The 21098-nt window shown below is 41.1% G+C and overlaps 3 protein-coding genes across 4 annotated transcripts in view; 1 reads left to right on the top strand and 2 right to left on the bottom strand.

Annotated features, from left to right (window-relative positions):
• Positions 1 to 21098, bottom strand: part of LOC126374176 (PX domain-containing protein kinase-like protein) — a 94224-nt gene that overhangs the window by 5405 nt on the left and 67721 nt on the right. The window lies entirely within an intron of this gene.
• Positions 2765 to 21098, bottom strand: part of LOC126374142 (guanine nucleotide exchange factor subunit Rich) — a 46440-nt gene continuing 28106 nt past the window's right edge. Inside the window, exons 15-26 of one of the 2 annotated variants that reach the window (XM_050020608.1) lie at positions 16229 to 16472; positions 15722 to 15831; positions 15128 to 15355; positions 14590 to 14733; positions 13973 to 14087; positions 13171 to 13295; positions 12015 to 12151; positions 8867 to 9186; positions 8315 to 8435; positions 7569 to 7715; positions 6816 to 7004; positions 2765 to 6702 (exon numbers count right to left, since the gene is read on the bottom strand). In XM_050020608.1, coding sequence (XP_049876565.1) covers positions 6369 to 6702; positions 6816 to 7004; positions 7569 to 7715; positions 8315 to 8435; positions 8867 to 9186; positions 12015 to 12151; positions 13171 to 13295; positions 13973 to 14087; positions 14590 to 14733; positions 15128 to 15355; positions 15722 to 15831; positions 16229 to 16472 — 2214 coding nt within the window. In that variant the 3' untranslated portion in view covers positions 2765 to 6368. The remainder of the gene's footprint in view (positions 6703 to 6815; positions 7005 to 7568; positions 7716 to 8314; positions 8436 to 8866; positions 9187 to 12014; positions 12152 to 13170; positions 13296 to 13972; positions 14088 to 14589; positions 14734 to 15127; positions 15356 to 15721; positions 15832 to 16228; positions 16473 to 21098) is intronic. The other variant, XM_050020610.1, reaches the window with a different exon arrangement.
• On the top strand, positions 18087 to 20920 carry LOC126374196 (collagen alpha-2(I) chain-like). The gene is made up of 4 exons (XM_050020698.1): positions 18087 to 18124; positions 18462 to 18563; positions 19662 to 19758; positions 19991 to 20920. Exons 1-4 carry the CDS (start codon positions 18110 to 18112, stop codon positions 20755 to 20757), a joined length of 981 nt encoding a protein of 326 aa, XP_049876655.1. The 5' UTR covers positions 18087 to 18109; the 3' UTR covers positions 20758 to 20920.

The raw sequence follows: 21098 nt of genomic DNA, 5'->3' as shown, positions 1-21098 counted from the left end.
GGGGCTTAGGTTTCATCATCATCACCTTTCATCATTTCATTAATCATCAAGAAAAAAAATACATCAGACATGGCTGTATGGGCATAGTTCCCTTTGCCTTACCCTTCGGGGAAAACCAAAACAAAAAAAAAAAAAAATTAGTTTTAATTTTAGGTTTGAACACTTTGAACAAAAGCCATATCATGTCATCTATTTGAGATATATTCTGTTCTTGTTCTATTCGTATGGTACTCGTTTCGATTAATATTGTTTCTTATTCTTGTGTAGACAAACACACATGTTTTGTAGAAATAACATTTTGCAAAAAACATCAACAAATTTAATTTTCTTCAATTTCTCTAAAACTTCCTAGCTGTACGACAGATGTTTTATTTTTTGATAAAATAAAGGCGGATATACACATGCCAGTAAAACGGGAAACATACAGGCACGTACAAGTAACTGGCACAATGTGCCATGCAAGTGTGCCAGCTACAATCATGTGTATTCCCGCCTTTACACAATATCATCCTACCTAGCCAACTAGCAATCTGTTTCCGAGTCGTACACAAGGACTACGTATAATACATACACAATACATACATTGGTCATCGATTGTACATGATTAATAGTTGTGTACTTTTAGTGCGAAAGAGCCATATTTCGTCTTTTTCGCACTAAAAGTACACAAGTTACTATATAGGTGTAATCATGTACAATATACTGTGTATCTGTCTTGCTGGCGACATAGACAAGCTTTCAAATAATTTACTTACGTTAGTAGTCTAATACTCTAACAGAAGTGAGAGGGACAGATTGTAGCAGACTATTTACCTACGGGAATGATCTCTCTTAATCCTAACTGGGGTGGGCAGAGCTATAAACCGTCGTAATAATAAGTAATAAAAAGTCCACAGTCTGATGCGTTCGTTGTTCTAATCTTGTGGGGAACGCGTGACTGAAAAGGTAAATAAATGAAACACTACATTATCATTACAAAATTTGATTTACTTAACCATCTATGTATAACACCAATTGACTATAATTACAAAATTTCGTTACAAAAATTCATAATCCTGATGAGAAAATATTAAAATATTTACTAAAAATCTTTCGTGAACCAAATATAAATGACGCAAAAACAATTCTAATCTCACAATAAAAATAATATATTTTTTCATAAATTATTAGATGCGTAGAATAATAAAATACAATTTTAATTATTGAATAACACGCTTACTTGAAAAACATTAAATTCATTCAATAAATCATTATTTCATGAGAAAAATATTAGTCGACCACAAACCTGTTCTTTGGCCTAATTAATTTGAAAAATTCTTAATATTTCATGATATTCACAATTTAATTGACAATATTACGTTAACCTACACGGGAATGTTTATTGTTACCTACTATATAATCTATTAATTATACACTTCTCATCAAAAAAATCGAAACACTTCCGTTTTCATTGTTTCTGTCCGAATTTAACACAAAAAAGAATTCATACGATGAAAAAAAATACATAAATGTATAGCTGGCAGTTTGGCCATTACAGTAATAAGCGAAAATTCTAAATTCAAAATTAGAATTTCATTTGTTTATCTTATAAACGAAATGAATCACTGTTTTGAGACAAATGTGTGTTTAGGGTTGGAGTACATTTAGCGTTTAAAAACTAAAAATTGGCGCCTATCCTTAAACTTTTTGTTTTTTATTTCAATACTGTGACTTTGGGACGTCTGAAAAAAGGTTTTTTTTCTAAAACGTATGGATACTTCGCCCACAGAAGCCGCCCAAGTTGTGGCATTGCTGGATTCTGGCCTTAGTCAGCGTGTTGTGGCTGCAAGACTGCATCTAAGCCTGTCATCTGTTCATAGAGTCTATAAACGTTATCGGGAGACTGGTTTGTTCACGCGCCGTTCAGGATCTGGCAGGAATCGGGTCACTTCTGAGCGAGATGATCGATTTATTGTAACAACTTCTTTAAGAAATCGACGCCTTAACGCTTTTCAACTGCAGCAGCGGCTTCGTGTTGTACGAAGGGTGGCTGTAAGTGACTCTACAATTAGAAGAAGGTTGAAGGATCGTGGACTGGTACCGCATAAGCCAGCAAATGGGCCGAAATTAACTGCAGACCATCGAAGAGCGCGCCTTAACTTTGCACGTGAGCACCTAAATTGGTCATACCTACAGTGGAGCAAAGTCCTCTTTTCTGATGAGTGTAAAATTATGCTGTATGGTAACGACGGAAGGAACAAGGTCTACAGAAGAGACGGAGAACGCTATGCACAATGCTGCATTGAAGAAAAGGTCAGCTATGGTGGCGGTTCGTGGACGGTTTGGGGAGGAATCAGCGCCGACGGTAAGACAGAGCTTGCTTTCGTGTCTGGGCCACGTCTGCCTGCACTAAACTGTCATCGGTACGTCGAAGAGTGTCTCGAGCCTCATGTGATGCCCTATGCACATTTTATTGGCAACGGCTTCATATTCATGCACGACAATGCTAGGGCTCACACCGCGGGCGTCGTACGAGATTATCTTAACGAAGTCGATATCTCTATTATGGAATGGCCAGCAAGAAGCCCGGACATGAATCCCGTTGAACATCTGTGGGATGAATTAAAGAGACGAATTCGAGCAAGAGATCCTGCCCCAGAAACACTTAGCCAGCTGCAAGATGCAATCCAAGAGGAATGGGACAATATACCACAGCATGTGATCGTGACTCTCATCCGATCGATGAAGAACCGTATGGAAGCAGTAATTAGAGCTCGGGGAGGGAATACAAGTTATTAAATAAACGTTTTTTAGCTTTTTTTTTCATTTACGTGTGTTGTTTTATCCATTTCCTTTATACTCCATACGGAATAAAAATGACTCATTTAACAAAATACGAAACCTATGAAAAATTCATTTAAATTTAGAACATTAACATTAAGATTTGATAAGCTCATATTACTCACTATTAAACGACATTTAACATTTATTCCTAAATGTACACATTTTTCTGATAATCCTGACAAAACGTAAACTTGCAAGGTGTTTCGATTTTTTTGATGAGAAGTGTATTTGAAACATCGTTCCATTTAGGAAAGCATATACCTTTAATAATAAGAAATAGATGTTGTACAACCAAAAGATTATTAATTACATTAGATACCTACTTAATTTTAAATAGAATGAAAATAAAATGTGACTGTGAAAAATAGCTTTTTTATTATTATTTTTAATTAAATACAATACATACTAATTTTGTACTAAATGATGGCTGTGCGCATACTGATGTGCTTAAAAGTTTTATCTTTTTTTTACATTTAATCAGATTTTCCTCAAGTCCCGGAAATATTACAGATTTTACGAGAATATTATCATCCTGGTGAGGAGGGGTGTATATAGTATATACACTTCTGCCTAACTGTTTGGGGATACAGGCGTGAATTGCGTGATGCTATGTTTGTTATCCTCGTAAGACCCGGGTTGCCAGACGATAACTAATCAATGGGTTGACTTAAAATACCTTCGACCTTATTATTAAATAGGATGTGCAGTTTATCCAACAGCGACATCAGCGAGCACAACCCGAAATAAATAATAATTCATAACATCTTCATAAGATTGCCTATATATAGGTACTGTAGCTATTTATGAAACTTGGCACCACGATGGCGGGGAAAATCGTCACTATAGCATAGAATAAAAAGTCCTATTTCCTCCTTACATGTTATTTTAACAAGTGCAAGAGAGAACGATATACATTACTCAGCTCCAAACAAGCATACGTCAATTTTACAGCACTGTAAATATATCAAAACTGAGATTTTCTATTGAGCAATATGAAATTAAATTATTAACAATGATTAAAATGAGCAAATAAATATGACAAAATCACTATCTAATAATAATAAATATTAGTTTTTTTTTATTTACGTCTATTAATAATAATTAATAATCATCTATTATTGCTACGTAATAGATTACCATTGCATTTACTAACACGTTACCTTGAACGCTTTTCCGCTTTTTTCACGATCAAATTCAAAATTTCGCGCAAATTAAAACTACACTCTCAATAATATACGAAGTTTTATGATATTCATAATACAATGTCAAATAATATCTTCTGGGAAGACTTGAATTTTTACTCACTATCGATACTATAGTTAATTTTTAAAATGACATACTCGGTTCAATTGTTATGTGGTAGAAGACCCCTAAGTACTCCCTAATTTGCTAAAAAAATACGATAGGTACAATAATGAAGATACTTAGTCAGAAAAGACTAGAGAAATAGAACGTGAATGAATATTTAAAATATAATTACAAAAAGGTGTAACAATTAAGTTTCTTTCACGAACCAGCACCAACGGTTAATAAATTCTATATACAGGATGTTCCGACACTCTTTGCCAACTCTAGTACTATTAAAATACTATGAATTTAACATAATATAAAATGCTTACTTGAATCTAAATCGTTGACTGATCAAGAACATAATAAGTATCATACAAACGAAACGATTCCAAAAAGTAGTTCCAGTGTTGGCAGTTAGAGCCCCTATACCATCCACAGTATTGGCCACATAAATCAATATATCTCACTCGGTAGATGTGACATGTGCTTAGCCTATTAGCTATAATATATTCTAATGGTTATCGCGCATGTAACGCATCAGTACTATATACATACATATTTTATTAAATATCTGATCTTTCAGGCTTAACCTGCTATGTTTGTTTGGTAAGAAAATTGCAGGCTTGAATCACATGATTGTCCAAAAAAGTAAGAAGATACCGTGCTTCAAACGGCACGTGAAGCCGTTGGTCCCGGATATTAGCCATAAAACACCTCCACCAACCCGCGGTGGAGCAGCGTGGTGTAGTATGCACCATACCCTCCGCCAGTTAATTGTGGGGAGGCCTGTGCCCAGCAGTAGGACGTATATAGGTTGTTTGTGTTTTATGTTATGTCTGTCTTATTAAGTATATAATAAAGATTGTAATAAAATATTCTCAAGATTACAAATTAAATACACAGGTTGTGTTTTGACTGTGAAGTATATTGTGATTGTTTAATTTATAGGCGAATTGGTACTGACGCGAAATGTATGCGAAAACCTGAATACCACTGCTAAGTATAATAGTTTGTATTTATAAAATGAGCAGCCAAGTATTACCATCTAAAAAGATGCGACAAATAATGCCAGTATAATATTTCACATCAAAATTTCGAGACACGTTTACATTTATCATTTGAACTAATATAATATTTACAACTATTTTATAGTCTCGTTGACAACCAATTTCTACAGAAATGATATTCTTTTTCTTTGAAAGTGAAATCTTAGTTTATTGACGTATCCACAACACTAACACGTGCATGTAATGACAATTTATTTCTTAAAAAAATGTTTTTTAGCTGTAGGTATACAAACCAAAATGAATATATATCTTTACAAATAGACTATATTTTTGGTTGACGCGAAAACGAGTGGACGTGTCAATTTCACTGTTATAAACATAGCCAGAAATACAGCTTACGTAAGAATGATATTTTTCTAAGATGGTTTTAATACTATGAAAGTTACAGTTAATATGTGTGACGATCGTGTGATATATCCGCACTATTCAACACCAAATGACTGAGGACTTGGTGAACATTTGTACATACCTGTACACATACGTAAACTCGCTAATATATCTCACTGGGGCAAACAGAGACTATGGAATTCTATTTGTTTTGATCCTGACACACTTCTCTTGCGTTTCAGTACAATATTGTTAAAGAGCTCGTTTAATAAGTCCAATTATAGTAGCTCGTTTAACATAACAGCCTCCGTGGTCTAGTGGTTAGAGCGTTAGGCTCACGATCTGGAGGTCCGGGTTCGATTCCCGATGGGGACATTGTCGAAATCACTTTGTGAGACTGTCCTTTGTTTGGTAAGGACTTTTCAGGCTTGAATTACCTGATTGTGCGAAAAAGTAAGATTATTCCGTGCTTCGGAGGGCACGTTAAGCCGTTGGTCCCGGCTATTAGCCGTAAAAACAACTCGACCAACCCGCATTGGAGCAGCGTGGTGGAGTATGCTCCATATCCCCTCCGGTTGATTGAGGGGAGGCCTGTGCCCAGCAGTGGGACGTATTTAGGCTGTTTATGTTTAACATAAATCTAATTTTATCTTTCTCCTCCAGTTTTCAATACAAACTTTACCAACATATTAACTGCAATTTTCACTAACATAGTTGGCTCAACCATTATAGACGGCGATACTCACCACCTATGATGTTGGTCTAACAGAAAGCTCGGTGAGGTGTGGATACTTGGTTCATCTTGCGATGGGTGTACCTTTGACTGCGCTAATTGGGATATAATCGTGAACTTATGTTAATTTACGTTATCGTACAACCAGTGGAGACATCTTCTTTGATGTGTGGTGTTACTGGCGTGCGCGGTGGACTGACAACAACGCGTTCACTCACCGTGTCTGGCACTGTTGATGGCGAGTCCTTCCTCACCGATTGTTTGGAAACTTCCTGGGCTTTCTGAGGCTGAAGTTTGACCTCTAACGGGGGCTGTGGTTTTGTATCAAGGTTTAACGAGCTGGTGCTCGATGTTCGTACCCGCGTGTTCACCATTGATAACCGACGCTCTCGAGTGTTGATGATTGAGGTCAGGAATGGGATCTGATTGCTGATCGCCATTATGAAGGGTTTGTAGCCGAGACTGTAAAAACGTTTGGGGTGATATTATTTAAAAGTGATTCTTTTTTAAGTTTCTGCCAACTATTGATCTCAGCTGTAAGCTGTTTAAAAATGAGAAATAAGGAGTGCACTGACCACTCGGCGTCGGTCCAGGCGGCGATGTCCTGCAGCGCGGCCCTTAGGCGGCGCACGGCGGGCAGCCCCACGTCCTGCGCCCGCGCCGCGTTGGTGGTGCGCAGCACGGCCAGCGCGTCGCGCAGCACCACGGCCAGCACCAGCGCCCACTCCACGCAGCTCGCCTCCGTCATCAGCTGCAGGAAGTACCTAAAGGCACAATCATACACTTTATTGCACACAAAGTTATAAGATATTTACACATAGACCTCGTATAACAAACAGACAACCAATCTCTATAAAAAAGTGTCCGCGGTGCATCTTGTCACAAGCGACGGCGTGCCATAACATCCTAATTTGAGGGAACAGAGTAATGCTATCTACTTAATGTATACGTATTTACAACACGAGTCGGACGCTTTTTTAGAAAAACTCCTTAGCGAATGTGAGACTATTTGTTTAAAGGATGTCAATACAGGAAAAAAATATCCTAAGGTGGGCAAAGTCAGCTTTATCTCTAATAGCGATCTCTTCCAGACAACCTTCGCCAGAGGATACTCATAAATAACCTCGGAAAATGAAGGCTCGGTGAGTTACCTAACTGCGTGTCTTTTGGACAGCTCCCCGCCCGCACCTGCGTCTCACGCCCCTCCCCGCCCCTATTAACAGTTGTCTTAAATGTTGTACCGGGTGAGAGCTCTCAACGTTAGCCATTTGTCCGCTCAGGAATTAATGCCATTTGTGGCAAATCTGAAAAAAAAGTGAATATCTCACCGCAGCTGCACATGCGCGGTGTGCGAGCCTCGCTCGCACTGGTGGTGGTGCAGGCGCTCCATGAGCTGCGCGTAGCGGCGCTCCTCGCCCGCGCCCGCGTCCCACGCCACACCCCCGCCCTCCGCCACGCTGCCTTCACCCGCGGAACTAGAGTCAAAGAAGATAATCTTTAATACCACTAATAGGCTAGTTTTCCCACTAGTCAAATCAACTACTTTTTACTAAACGTCAAAATACGAAATTACTATGGAATTTGAACGAAAAAGGACACTGTGACGTCATAGAAAAACGTGTTAAAACGTCGGACTTATTATTACGGTTTTCTTGATTAAAATTCATAAGTAAGTTAAATAGAAAAAAGATAATGTTTTTCGTTAGTTTTAGATCTGTCTTTATTTAGTAATCAGAATTCATAATTTATCTTGAGCCGAGTACACGACCCAATTATTTGCGGAGGACTTACCAATGAAAAACATTGGGACTCGGAAACGCCACATCAAAGCAATTCATATAAAATATCGATATTGCTATTTGGCATCTGGTGCATTGTGCACTTCCCTTTATATGCGCAAGTGTCAAATTGCAATACTGCTTTTTAGATGAATTCCTTCGATGTAGCCTTATCTTTTTTTTTTTCAATTCCTTTCACAACAATGCAAAGTCAAAGGTCTATACCATCAAATAGATATGCCATCGACACCATTCGACATGAAAGAAGAGAAATCACATAATTGATATACTGTTACCTGACGGGTCCGGGCGACAGGGGCGCGCCCGTGGTGAGAGGCAGCGCGGCGCGTAGAGGCAGGCTCATGTAGCCGCTGTCACCGCACAGACTGTCCGATTCCACAGACGGCGCGTATGAACCTGCAATATTAAACATTTTTTAATATTCAAAGAATGTCCTCGTTCTTTATAATTAAGGATGCTTTTCTCGTCAGATTTGCAGTCGCTTCTGTAAAACCAGCCCTGTCAATATCTGTAAGTTCGATAAGCAGATCTGCCCTCCCAGCACAGCAACCGTGCCGCACGCGGCGCGAGTTATATCGAGAATTTACATCAATACGTATATAGCATTCGGTACATTTATTGGTCGACGCTTTCGATATAATTCGCAACCCGCGCGGCCCTGTCATGCAGACCCTACTGTAATACAACAGGATGAATGCTCAGAAGACAAATTTTGGAACTGGAATATAGATCAAAAATATCTAAAAGTTGTTTTTTCTACAATTTAACAGCAGTTACATGTTCTGATATTCTATTGAAACCCAGAAAGCAGATCAGATTGTACTCACTGCTAACAGCACTAGCTTTCCTGTGCAGATTCGGCTCACTGCCCTTGACCAGTGGGTACGGCCAGGAGAAGTCTTCATGAAGCCTCTTGACGCACATCACAGCACTGTCAATCCTTGCCGCGCGCTCCCTCTCACCGGCCAACCAGGCGACCAAATGCAGGTCTAACGCACACGCCATCTTCCCAAGGGCGTATAACCTCGCGGTAGACAGCAATAGTCTGGCGTGTCGTTGTATCATCATGTCGATGAAGAACTCTTCCGCTGTCCCGGTGTAAGTTTCCCTGCAAGTATTGCTCGTCAAAGAATCCGACTCTGAGATTCTTTGACATTGAAATGGTACGTCAGTTTGATCGAGATGATAGTTGCTACAAATAGATGGATACTGTATTGGATCATCTTTGAATTAGAATAGCAGCAGTAGAGCAACGTGGTGGACTATGCTCCATGCCCCCGTCGATTATTTTAGGCCTGCGCAGTGCACAGCAGTGGGATATGGACTGTTTATGTTTATGGATTAGAAGAGCACCTAATTGTTTCAAAAGTAAAATGATTCCCCACTTGAAGACTGGTACGTTAGAAGACACAAGATACAGAAATAAAACATTGTGGTAACATGCGTCGCAACACAATATACTAAAGTTTTAATCTAACGCAGTATCCTGCATCCCAATTTAGTATTTTCGCGATGTTAACACATCCCAAGAGGATACATCGAAGCATAGTGTATCGATGATTTATTTCTTCGCTGTACGTGCATAGCAGTGATGAACATTCGCACTGAAGATCATCGAAGTTTTTTTATCGTATTTAGGTATTACACTCATTAATAACCCTGACAACTATGATATGATTGATTTAAGAAGACAAAAATAACTTGTAGGAATAGTTTTTCAACGTGAATTTATTGGATACTGTTAGATAGAAAAGAATCCATCGACCTAATATCGATTGATACATCACTATGCCCATAAACGTAAATACTAGCTTACGTACTTTGACAGATCTAATTTTAACCGCGCCCTATACCATGGTGTATGGTGTGTTCATCAGATATGAGGGATGCTCTTCTTCTTCTATCGTGTGGGTTGTGAGGTGGAGTACCAACCTCATCAACCCTGGTGTCAGGGTTACTATTGAGCCGCCAAAGGCCCTAACATGGCTCATGTAACGACTACTTACATCAATAAGTAGTAACCGGGATCAACGGCTTAACGTGCCTTCGGAAGCATGGGTCATCTTACTTTCGGACAATCAGGTGATCAGCCTGTAATGTCCTAACCAAACTAGGGACCACAAAGTAATTTTTGTGATATGTCCCCACCGGGAATCGAACCCAGGACCTCCGGATCGTGAGCCCAACGCTCACCGGAGCGCCGCGGAGGTCGTCAAGAGATGCTAAATGGTAGAAATATATTACCAACGTATGCGGGTCAGTGATTCTAAAACATATTATCATTACAGATAAAATAAGTCATCATCATCAGCCCATTAACGTCCCCACTGCTGGGGCACGGGCTTTCCCTATGGATGGATAGGGAGATCGGGCCTTAAACCACCACGCGGGCCCAGTGCGGATTGGTGGTTATTAACGACTGCTAATGCAGCCGGGACCAACGGCTTAACGTGCCTTCCGAAGCACGGAGGAGCTCGAGATGAAAACTTTTTTTTGTGGTCACCCATCCTATGACCTGCCTTTGCGGAAGTTGCTTAACTTCTACAATCGCAGACCGAGCGCGTTTACCTCTGCACCACCGAGCTCCTCGACAGATAAAATAAGTAAGTGTGGCATTACTGTCTGTTTAAAAGAGAAGTCTAAAAATTGGCAGAGTGATAATCTAATCTAATAGGTTAGTAAATATATTAAACCTACCTGGGTCTGTAGCTGAAATTCATTAGGTGTGTTAATGTAGAGTAGAACCATGCATAATTTGTCAAGCATGCAATGTTCCACAGTCGGTTTACCGTCTTCTTTAAGATATAACATATTTTAGTATCCTTTTACATAGACAAACAATTATTTTTACAAACAGTGACTGCATAAACATCAGAAAGTATCTTTTGACATGATTTATTGTAAAGTCATGACCATATCATGTATCAAATTCAAATTCAAATTCAAAAATATCTTTATTCAGTAGGTAACATAGTTACACTTTGAATCGTCAATTTTTACATAACGAACGTCTCATCCGCCTAAAACTACTGCAGCTTCTCACAACCTGTATAGCCGGGGAAAAGAAGCTGCAAGAAAAACCTCGGCACAGGGCCCTAGACGTTCTTTTTAAAAAAAATAAAATAAACATAAAATATTGATATACAATTGAGTAATTTAGCTGCCTAATATCAGTTCTCAGACAGTTAATCCCATGCATTCATATCTTCTAAATAATCACTAACTTTATAATAACCTTTTTTGTAAAGTTTTTGTTTAACTACTTTCTTAAAGCAGTTGAAAGGCAAATTCTGAATGTCAATGGGAATCTTATTGTAAAAACGTATACATATCGACTTTAGAACCCTGTCGCACTAACATTATTGGCATTTAGTGGGACTTAGAGTTCAAATTGTTAAAAAAGTTAATGTGACATGGTACCAAAGTGCTCGTACCAATCATACCAATGCTCGTAGTAGTGATCATGGATTTGCCTCATGTCATATGGCATTAACTACTTAGCCGGTAAAATGCTTCACCCTGGTGGTTGTACCTATTATAACCATTTACCGGGTATGTTATGTATTTTCATTACGTTCCATTTTAGGCCGTCAAATCAAAATGTCAACATGATCATCTGGGTCGAGCGATTTATACGCCTAAGTAGCTTTTTATAGACAATTTGCCTCTTATCTTAGTTCTGAAGCTATTTTGAAGTTTGAGCATCTATGTTTCTAACTAAAGAGATCGATATTTTTCTGAGGTCACCTTATGTGAATTTGCCTTGGATGGCATTAGTTTTCTTCTTCTTATCTTCTGCTGTAAATTACTGAGTCGCATGAAAACAATCACTGAATGTTTTGCAATAGTCTTGAATTACATTGTGGTAGAAATCATCATCGTTAAGAGCCACGCTCTTATTGGTGTAGCATTAAGAAATCAAATTAGTATTATTATTATGGTTAACAAATGGATAAATGGTGAATGGTGGTATACCTGTCGTTCCTGGCGGGCACGGACTTCTTCCGCTTGACGGCGGCGGTGGCCCGCGCGGAGGGCGGCGCGGGCGGCGCGGGCGCGGCGTCCCCGGGCGCCGCCACCGTGCTGAAGCTGCGGCCGCGCGCGCCCGCCAGCTGGACACACGGGTTCACACAACACTATCTTTTTTTTTTTGGCGTGATTCATTGTAAATTTGCCGCAGATGGCATTAACTACTTGGCCGGACAAATGGGGAGCGCTGAAGGCTCTTACCCGGTACAACGTTTAAGACGACAGGCCTGAGGGTGCCCAGTTGGGCGCGAACCTCGGCTCAGGGCGTCGTCTAAGCGGAAAAAATATTTGAAAGAATTCCCTAGTGGGTCGATAGCGATAAGCGCTGAATGAGGGAAATCGTCGACCACGCCGGCGCGTGTTAACACTATTTATCGGAGCCTTCAGCCTCGTATCCACTAGGCAACAATTAACACGTAACGCTCAACATGTAATGCAACGTTGCCGGTTGCACAACAACGCGCGACGTTGCCAGCTGAAGCACAACAGCGCGCGACGTTGCCAGCTGAAGCACAACAGCGCGCGACGTTGCCAGCTGAAGCGCAACATGTCGCGCGGCTTGTTGTTTTGTTTGTTTAGAGAGCATCATTAGTTGCGTACCAATTGTTGTCGAGTAGAGTCGTGACGCGCAACGACACTAGTTCCTCTGGCGACATGTTGTCGACGACAGACGTGTTACATGCATAGACATACAACATTGTTAAACAAATTTAACTTTGAACATGTTAGGCAACATTTCGATTCCAGACACAATCAAACAATGGGACGTTGATTTTATGCCGCACGCGCACCTAGACGCGTCGCAGGAAACGCACGCGCCGAAGTCTTTGTATGAAATCATATATAACGTATTTACAGTAACCGAAGTAAGCGCCTTTTCGAAAAAAAAAAAACATTCTGATATGACTTTTTTTGACAAAACCTCGCAACAGACAAGCTAGTTTGAATCCAGGTAAAAAGAATACAAGTTTTAATAAAGAAAAATAACCATCAAAATTTGTTTTATCAAAAAGACGCTTATATGATTTTCACTTCACTTGAAGGTGGTATTTAAGGTATTTTGCCGGACAAAATACCTCAATGTATAAGCCATGAGACCGACCTGCATACTCCCGAGTATAACGGACAAGTCCTCGGCGTTGGGGCTGACGATCTGCGACTGCACCACTTGTCCGTACTTCGCCTGCACGTTCACCGAGTTGCGCGGTGAATCCACGTCGTTTGGATCTACAAAAGCATAACAAGTTTATCGCAAATTGTTTCCTAATACTCATAATAGGGATAAGATAAGACATCTTTTATCATCATCATCTCCCTAGCATTATCCCGTTTCCCATAGGATCCGCTTACCTAACCTGAAGATTTGACAAGTCCGGTTTTTTACAGAAGCGACTGCCTGTCTGACCTTCCAACCCGCGAAGGGAAAACGAGCCCAATACAAGTTAGAACACATACCTCCGAAAATGCATTTCTCGGCAATGTTTTCCTTCACCGCTGAGCACGTGATAATCATTTATGATCCAAACATGAAATCGAAAACAAATTCGACAATCATTGGTTTAGGCCTGTACTGGATTCGAGCCTGCGACCTCAAAGTGAGAGGCAAGCGTTCTACCAACTGGGCTACCACGTAAAAAACTAGACCTGTCAAATCTTCAGGTCAGGTAAGCGGACCCTGTGAAAAACAGGATAATACTAGGGGGATGATCATGAGTCCCAACAGAGACAAATTGGTGCTGCACAGTATCCATTCATTTTCTATAATTACGTAGTCGTTTCGGCCTTTGACGGCCCAATAACAATCATTAAAATACACACCTACAAAATAAACCGTTGAAATGAAATAAGAAAACCTATACGTAATATGCAAAATATGGATGGGTCGAAATAAATTAAAGTCATACCTATAGCTCTTAAGAAGCGCACTAGATCTCTCGCCAGGTCCCATCTTTCTTCCTGAAGCGCTGTGTCCAATAATTGTGTTGCTAGCTGTCTACTTACTGCAGAACTCTCTAGATTCTGTAACGAGTCACATCGAGTTTTTATTATACAAATTATTGGTGGAAAACTGAGAAAAAAACATGAAATAATTCGTCTTAAATACCTGGCACAGCTGAAAAGAGAACGTTAATTGTATAATTGCATGTAGACGATAAGCTAACTACTGTCAAAGCCCCTTTTTTGACGTGATTTATTGTAGATCCGCATATGGCGTTAACTATTTGACCGGACAAATGGGGAGCGCAGAGGGCTCTCACCGGGTGTAAAAGTGATGGGCCTTTCCCGGGAATATTCCCACTTTGGCAACGTTCTCGGTAGTGAAAAGGAGCAAAAGTTATGTAAAAAGAGGTTTATTACCTAACCTTTAGACTGATAAGACCATAGTACAAGAAAGAACAATTTGAAAGAGAAAACCAGCCAGGGTCCCTACTATAAAAGAGTGTTTACAACGGGAATATTGAATGTTCAAATTTAAAGATAATTAAAAATATATATATAATAGATAAGCATAACAATTTACCTGCAAAATAATAAGGTAAGAAGCTGCAGTATCCAACATCTTGCGATGCAAGCACTCCTGGAACAGCTCTTTGGGTTTGCCCGCCGCTGAGAAGAGATACGCCCATAACGCTATTTCTGTCTTTCTCGCGCACTGCACCACTGTCTGGAAAGAGAAAACAGTTTCCTTTATACTCGAAAGAAAAACCTAATTACGCCTAAAACTCCTTGGTATTTATTAACTACATTTTATTTAACACTAGTTACTTAGACAAACCTGTAGATACACAGGGAAATCGTGAACGAACTCGATGATACTGGGCAGCTGGGTATCTGGTATGCGTTCTTAGCTGGTAACTTCCTCCTCCAACACCTCGTGGAGTGACAAATTCCAAGGAGCGTGGAAAGTATGGCAATACAGACCTGTGATACACGGGGAACTCGTGAACGAACTCGATGATACTGGGCCAGCTAGGCATCTGGTATGGATTCCTTTCTGGTGGCTAACATTTAGTGGAGTGTCAAATTCCAAGAAGCGTGGAAAGTATGGCAATATTAACCTGTAGATACACAGGGAATTCGTGAACGAACTCGATGATACTGGGCAGCTGGGCATCTGGTATAGGCTCCTTGCTGGTGGCTTCCTCCTCTAACACCTCGTGGAGCAGTAGTTCTAAGGAGTGAGGAAAGTATGGCAGCTGCGCACATGAGCGGGCGATTTCCCACGCATGGTAGCCCAGGTTGCGACGTAATAGCTGCCGCAGGATTTGATGCAGGTAAACTTGGCTCTGAAAAAAACAGTTGATAGATCACAATCTATACTAATATTATAATCGCAAAAGTGTTCCTGTTTCTCTGTTGTTTCACTAGACTTTGGAACGCTTTGTTTGAAGATTACCACTTAGACAAAGTTAGATAAATCAAAACGCAGGGACGGACTTTGCGTACTTTCCAAGGACGATCTTAGATTATTTTCCAGTGACATTGCTGAAGTGCATAGCTGATATGGTATCAGCTAGTAGGTATGATATAAGGTCTGTTCCAGCTAGCATGGTAAAAGGCACTAGATATTTTTCTGATGTTATTGCTGGAGTTTTGTCACATTGGTACCAGCCGAAAGAGATTCAAAGAACAAAATGTATATTTATACAAACCGTTCTGTTGACGACACAGAAAGGCAGCGAGAATATGGAGTCGGCGTCCGAAGCGTACAGCGTTGTATCGTTCTCTGCGCCCAAGAGAATGGCGTCGTCGAACAGAATTGCTGAAATTAGATGATCAGTTACATATATAAACGTCCGCGATATCCGATAGGGCAGAATCACAAGTAATAAAGGTAACTTGCAGCCATTTTTAAGTCCTCGGATGTGATAAACCGCATAGTAATTGGTTACATACTTTCTTTTTTTTGACATGATTTACGTAGATTTGCCGCAGATGGCATTAACTACTTGGCCGGACAAATACTTTCACTCTCTCATTTATTGCACTTCATCTGAATGAAGTAATAGATAGTCGGGTCTTATGTTATAGAGGGGACATGTGAAATATTCGCAATGCCTAAAGGGGTAAGAGGGCGCCTCTACTCATCAATAAGAAAACTCTTATAGCAGCAGCAACAACAACTTTTAAGACTCTCCTATAGCAGCAGTTCAACTCACTCAGCGGGTAGATATTCAAATGGAAGGGCAGCATGATCCTCTTAGCCATGAAGGTGTGCCGCGAGGTGTCGGGGTGCCTCGCTGCATCTCTGGTCAGCAGCGGTAGCCACACGCGCGCGCCCCAGGACCCGCACCACAACCAGAGCGCGCGCGATAGCTGAGTCTGAGACGCCGATGAAGATCCAGAACACCAGACGCTTTCTACGCATGACGCTAGGACAGTTGCCGGGAGACAGCTGTATGCCTGTTGACAATATTGAATCAGAAATAAGCATCCGTCCGAATTGACTATACATCTACTCGCGTCGTGATTACGTACCAGCAAGGCGTCTAGTTGAATCGCATAAGTTATACGACCAACACCTATTTTGAAAACGGTTTGAGACAGATATCAAACAAAAAAAAAATGTATAGAAGATCTATATTTACTTCTAGATTATTTGGAGAGGCTAGGCACTAAGAATGGTATTAATAAACTAATCTAAGCTGAGACTGCCCTCAAGATCATGTCAATGGGACCGTTCTTATAGAAAACACGGACTTGAGCATGATCTTGAGGGCAGTCTCAGCTGAGATTCATTTATTAATACCACCCTAAACGAAGAATAATGATTACATTTAGTTATAGAAAATGTATAACTAAATAAAGGATTGAGGCAGGTAGAAGAATTTCATACAAGTAACGAAATAGGGTGCAATAATTCACTTTGTACGTAACTTGCCTTATTTCTCCATTAGACTGTAATAGATCCGGATGCATAAATTCCATTCAAACTATAGCAAGTCCTTAATAATACATGTTACCAACAGTAGATATAAATCTTATATGTTTGTAAAGATCCTAGACCGTTAAATAAAGCCATAAATCGCAATATCGCTGACCGGTTGGCTAGCTGGTTTAAGTGCTATAGGTACGATCAAAATTGTTTTAGTCATAAGGTTCAATTTCATTTTATAGTGTATGAAGTCACTTAACGATCTGAATAAGCGGCATAGCTCAGGTATATTAGACTTGCAAATTGCTCTAGGAACAAGCTGTTACTGGTGTTACATGAGCGATCTACGGTAATGATCTTATTGACTTATTGACCGATATCGGCCGCGTGCGCCGCCGCGTCGCCGCACGCATGCGCGGCAAGTGGACCGACCCGTCGCATTAATCCAACGTTGCGTCAACCAGACACGCTCGATAGGGCTTTCTTAGTACCCGTTTACCGCCCTAACAGTTTCACTATCCTACAATTATTAGGCTCGGCGAAACATAGCCAAAATGCTCATTTTTTTCGACCAGTTTCGATAATTCAACCAATTACCTTGTCAACAAGGCAAAGTATACTTATGTCGGCAATCCAATTCCGCGTAACGCGTGTAACCGTATAAAGAAAATAGGAAACGAAATATGTTGACATGTCAATAAAACAAGTACTCTACTTAACGAATTCCTTATGAAGGCCGACGACTATTGGCCGATCATTGGCCTTTACTAATTAAGGCATAACAGTAGCATAACTTAACAGAGGACAATGATGCAATACGACGTAATAATGAATTAAATCGAAGCGTAATAATAATTGCAAGAGGATAATTAGGTTAAGTAATTAAAACGTCGAATGGGAAGTGAGCCGTTAAGCATTTAAGAGATGATTAGCAGAAAATAGAGCGCGGTCGTCCTGCGCAAAATGCGGGGGTCCTCATTAGGTATTCTTACGTTTTCACCAGCGAAGGCTGACCGAAAGGAACCTGATGCAACCAGCTGCCGGCACCGCACGCATACTTCCGTCGACTAAGGATACGAAGGTCTAACGCAATTTGCCTATAAATTCGCTCGACGGCAAATTATTAATTTAGTGCGTTTTTTACAACTGGACTGTCTCCGTCAACATGAAGTTGCTTGCGGTTAGTTTGTTTATTTTTTATGAAGTTTTTTTAACGAGTTAAGTGGACATTTGAGTTTCGAATCTCGAATTTAAATATCTTTATGATATTTTTACCAACCAACCAATAGAGGGAGTGTCTTCTTTCTAATATAAAGCCTTATGGGCGACGGGGTGATCACGTGTCACCATAATGGTTCATCATGTCCACGTTAAGATTCCGCGTCAAAAGTGGCTGCAAGTTGTCGTCTGATTGCTTGTGGCTTTGATACATTGGGGATTACGGGTGTTTTGTGCGCTTATGTGTTCATGTTCTATAAGCTTTAAAGCTTTTGATTGTATGACATCGATTGTTCCAGATATCTTGCCTCCTGGCTGTGGCGGTGTCGACCAAGGCCGACGGAGGGCTGGGCTTGGGCGGCCTAGTTTACGCCCCGGGGCACGCCTCTGCCGATTACTACGTGAGTTATTTGAACACTTCCTTTGTTCTGAAATCGTGTTTTAGCTGATTTTTGTTTTTATAGCCCTAAGGGTGGTATTAATAAACTAATCTCAGCTGAGACTGCCCTCAAGATCATGCTCAAGTCCCTGTTTTTATATAAGAACTGTCACATTGACATGATCTTGAGGGCAGTCTCGAAGCTGAGATTAGTTTATTAATACCACCCTTACAGTCAGAACTCACAGAGAAAATTTAAATGTAAAAACAGACGTCGGCTTAATGACGATACACAGATCGAAAGAATTTCACAGGACAGGAGGTGGACCCGGTGGTGTAATGGTTAACACGCTCGTCCCGGCTTGACAAGAGCTGCGGGTTAAGTCCCATTCGAGTCAGATTTTTTTCGACTTAATTTTCTTTGTGTTTTACCTAACGTAAGCGCTTTTTTGGACCAAGACCTCCCAACAGAGAAACTAGTTTAATCTTCCATCTCCAATGAATGACGATTACAAATGACACGAGAATATAGTGCTGGCGAGGTGTGGGTGTATACATTATACACCTCTGCCTACCTCTTCGGGGATACAGACGTGATACTATGTTATTTTATGTTATGTGAGATAGCACAAGAGTAAAGAAGATAAGATATCATTTTAACAATTTTGTTTAAGTATCATTGAGGAGCTCGGTGGCGCAGCGGTAAACGCGCTCGGTCTGCGATTGTTGAAGTTAAGCAACTTTCGCAAAGGCCGGTCATAGGATGGGTGACCACAAAAAAAAAGTTTTCATCTCGAGCTCCTCCGTGCTTCGGAAGGCACGTTAAGCCGTTGGTCCCAGCTGCATTAGCAGTCGTCAATAACCACCAATCCGCACTGGGCCCGCGTGGTGGTTTAAGGTCCGATCTCCCTATCCATCCATAGGGAAGGCCCGTGCCCCAGCAGTGGGGACGTTAATGGGCTGGTGATGATCACTGTTCGATTATTTGAGGCGAACTGTCAAAGCTAATTTATAAGGCTTCGAAGTGGAACACATATAAGGTACTAATACCTTATTTACCTTGTAGTAAAATGTAATATCATAGTTTAGAACATTTTAGGTAAATTAATGTGTTTTCCAGGCGTACCCGGCGTACGCATTCGAATACTCCGTGAAGGACCCCCACACCGGAGACAACAAGGCGCAATGGGAGAAACGTGACGGAGACGTCGTCAAAGGTACGCGTTACACTAATATTACATTTTAAAATCACTATTTATTTAGCGAAATTATAATTTTGGTAAACTAGCTGCTAGCTGCCCTATAAACTCATATTTGAATCGATGACTAAATAAATAAATTCTAAACTTCAAAAATTCCAAAAACGTGTAGAGTAGCATTGAGTGCTTAGGAAGGATGTAAAATCACCTTTTTTTACCATGACGATACAAAGATAACCTTATTTCGCAGGAGCATATTCCCTGGTGGAGCCTGACGGCAGCATTCGCGTAGTGGAGTACTATGCGGACGACAAGACCGGCTTCAACGCCGTGGTGAAGCGGCTCGGCCCCAACCTGCACCCCACCGGACCCGCGCCCATCTACAAGGCGGCCCTGCCTGTCATCGGCTCCTCTATCGGACACATCGCGCCTATCAACGTAGGATCAGTCGCCAAACTCGGCGGCTTAGCTGCTGCTCCACTCATCACTGGACCCATCGCCGGCCCCATCTACGACGGCGGCCACGGCGGTTCCATTGGCCCCATCGGTCACGGCGGTCCCATTGGCCCCATCGGTCACGGCGGTCCCATTGGCCCCATTGGTCATGGCGGTCCCATTGGCCCCATCGGTCTCGGCGGTCACGGTGCAGGTCTCTCCACCGCATCACTCTACAGAGCCCCTCTCGTCAAGGCCATCGCCCCTGCACCGATCTTATCCGACCACCTCATCAGACCCGCCCCTATTCTATCCGGCCCTATCATCAACAAGGCTCCACTTCTTGAGCCACTACCCATAGGACCGATCTACAAATCCGGACCAATCCTATCGGCTCCCTTGAACGACCATTATTCACCTATCATTAAATCTGCCCCGATTTTGGACCTTCCTCTCGGAGGATGGGGTCATGGAATCGCCAAGGGACCTATTGCAGCGCCCCTAGACCTGGGCCTAGGGCTGGAGCGAGGACCTTTGCTATCTGGTTGGGGAGGCTACGGAGGCCTCGGCCTTAAACACTGAACGTAAACCAGACTGAATACCTCGTTACTAAATAGCCATAAGATGAACAAAAATGCCGCTACCTACTCTATGTCTCTGTGTACCCCTAAGCATGCGACGGACGTGTAAATAAGATATTTAATATTTATAATAATTAGTCAATTATTGTAAGCGCACTAATAAAGCATACAACCACTGTGTGGTAATGTAAACTTATGTTTTATTTACCATTACTTCAAGAGCTTCGAGTGTACATAAACCACACTAACTAGCAAAAAGCTTGATTGCCTACAAAGGTAATGTCTGTCATTATTACCACAAGACTTAGAGAAAAACGTACACTATCAGGCGACCTTAATAAC

This window comes from Pectinophora gossypiella, chromosome 17, assembly GCF_024362695.1.
Source record: "Pectinophora gossypiella chromosome 17, ilPecGoss1.1, whole genome shotgun sequence".
NCBI classification, from domain to species: Eukaryota; Metazoa; Arthropoda; class Insecta; order Lepidoptera; family Gelechiidae; genus Pectinophora; species Pectinophora gossypiella.
Note: the sequence above shows the minus strand (reverse complement) of the source record. Positions and strands in the feature narration are given on the sequence as shown.

Excerpts from the sequence above, each read along its gene's own strand:
- LOC126374196 (XM_050020698.1), top strand. Across the intron at positions 18,564-19,661 it reads ACGCCTCTGCCGATTACTAC|GCGTACCCGGCGTACGCATT; the intron begins GTGAGTTATTTG and ends TGTGTTTTCCAG. Across the intron at positions 19,759-19,990 it reads TGACGGAGACGTCGTCAAAG|GAGCATATTCCCTGGTGGAG; the intron begins GTACGCGTTACA and ends CTTATTTCGCAG.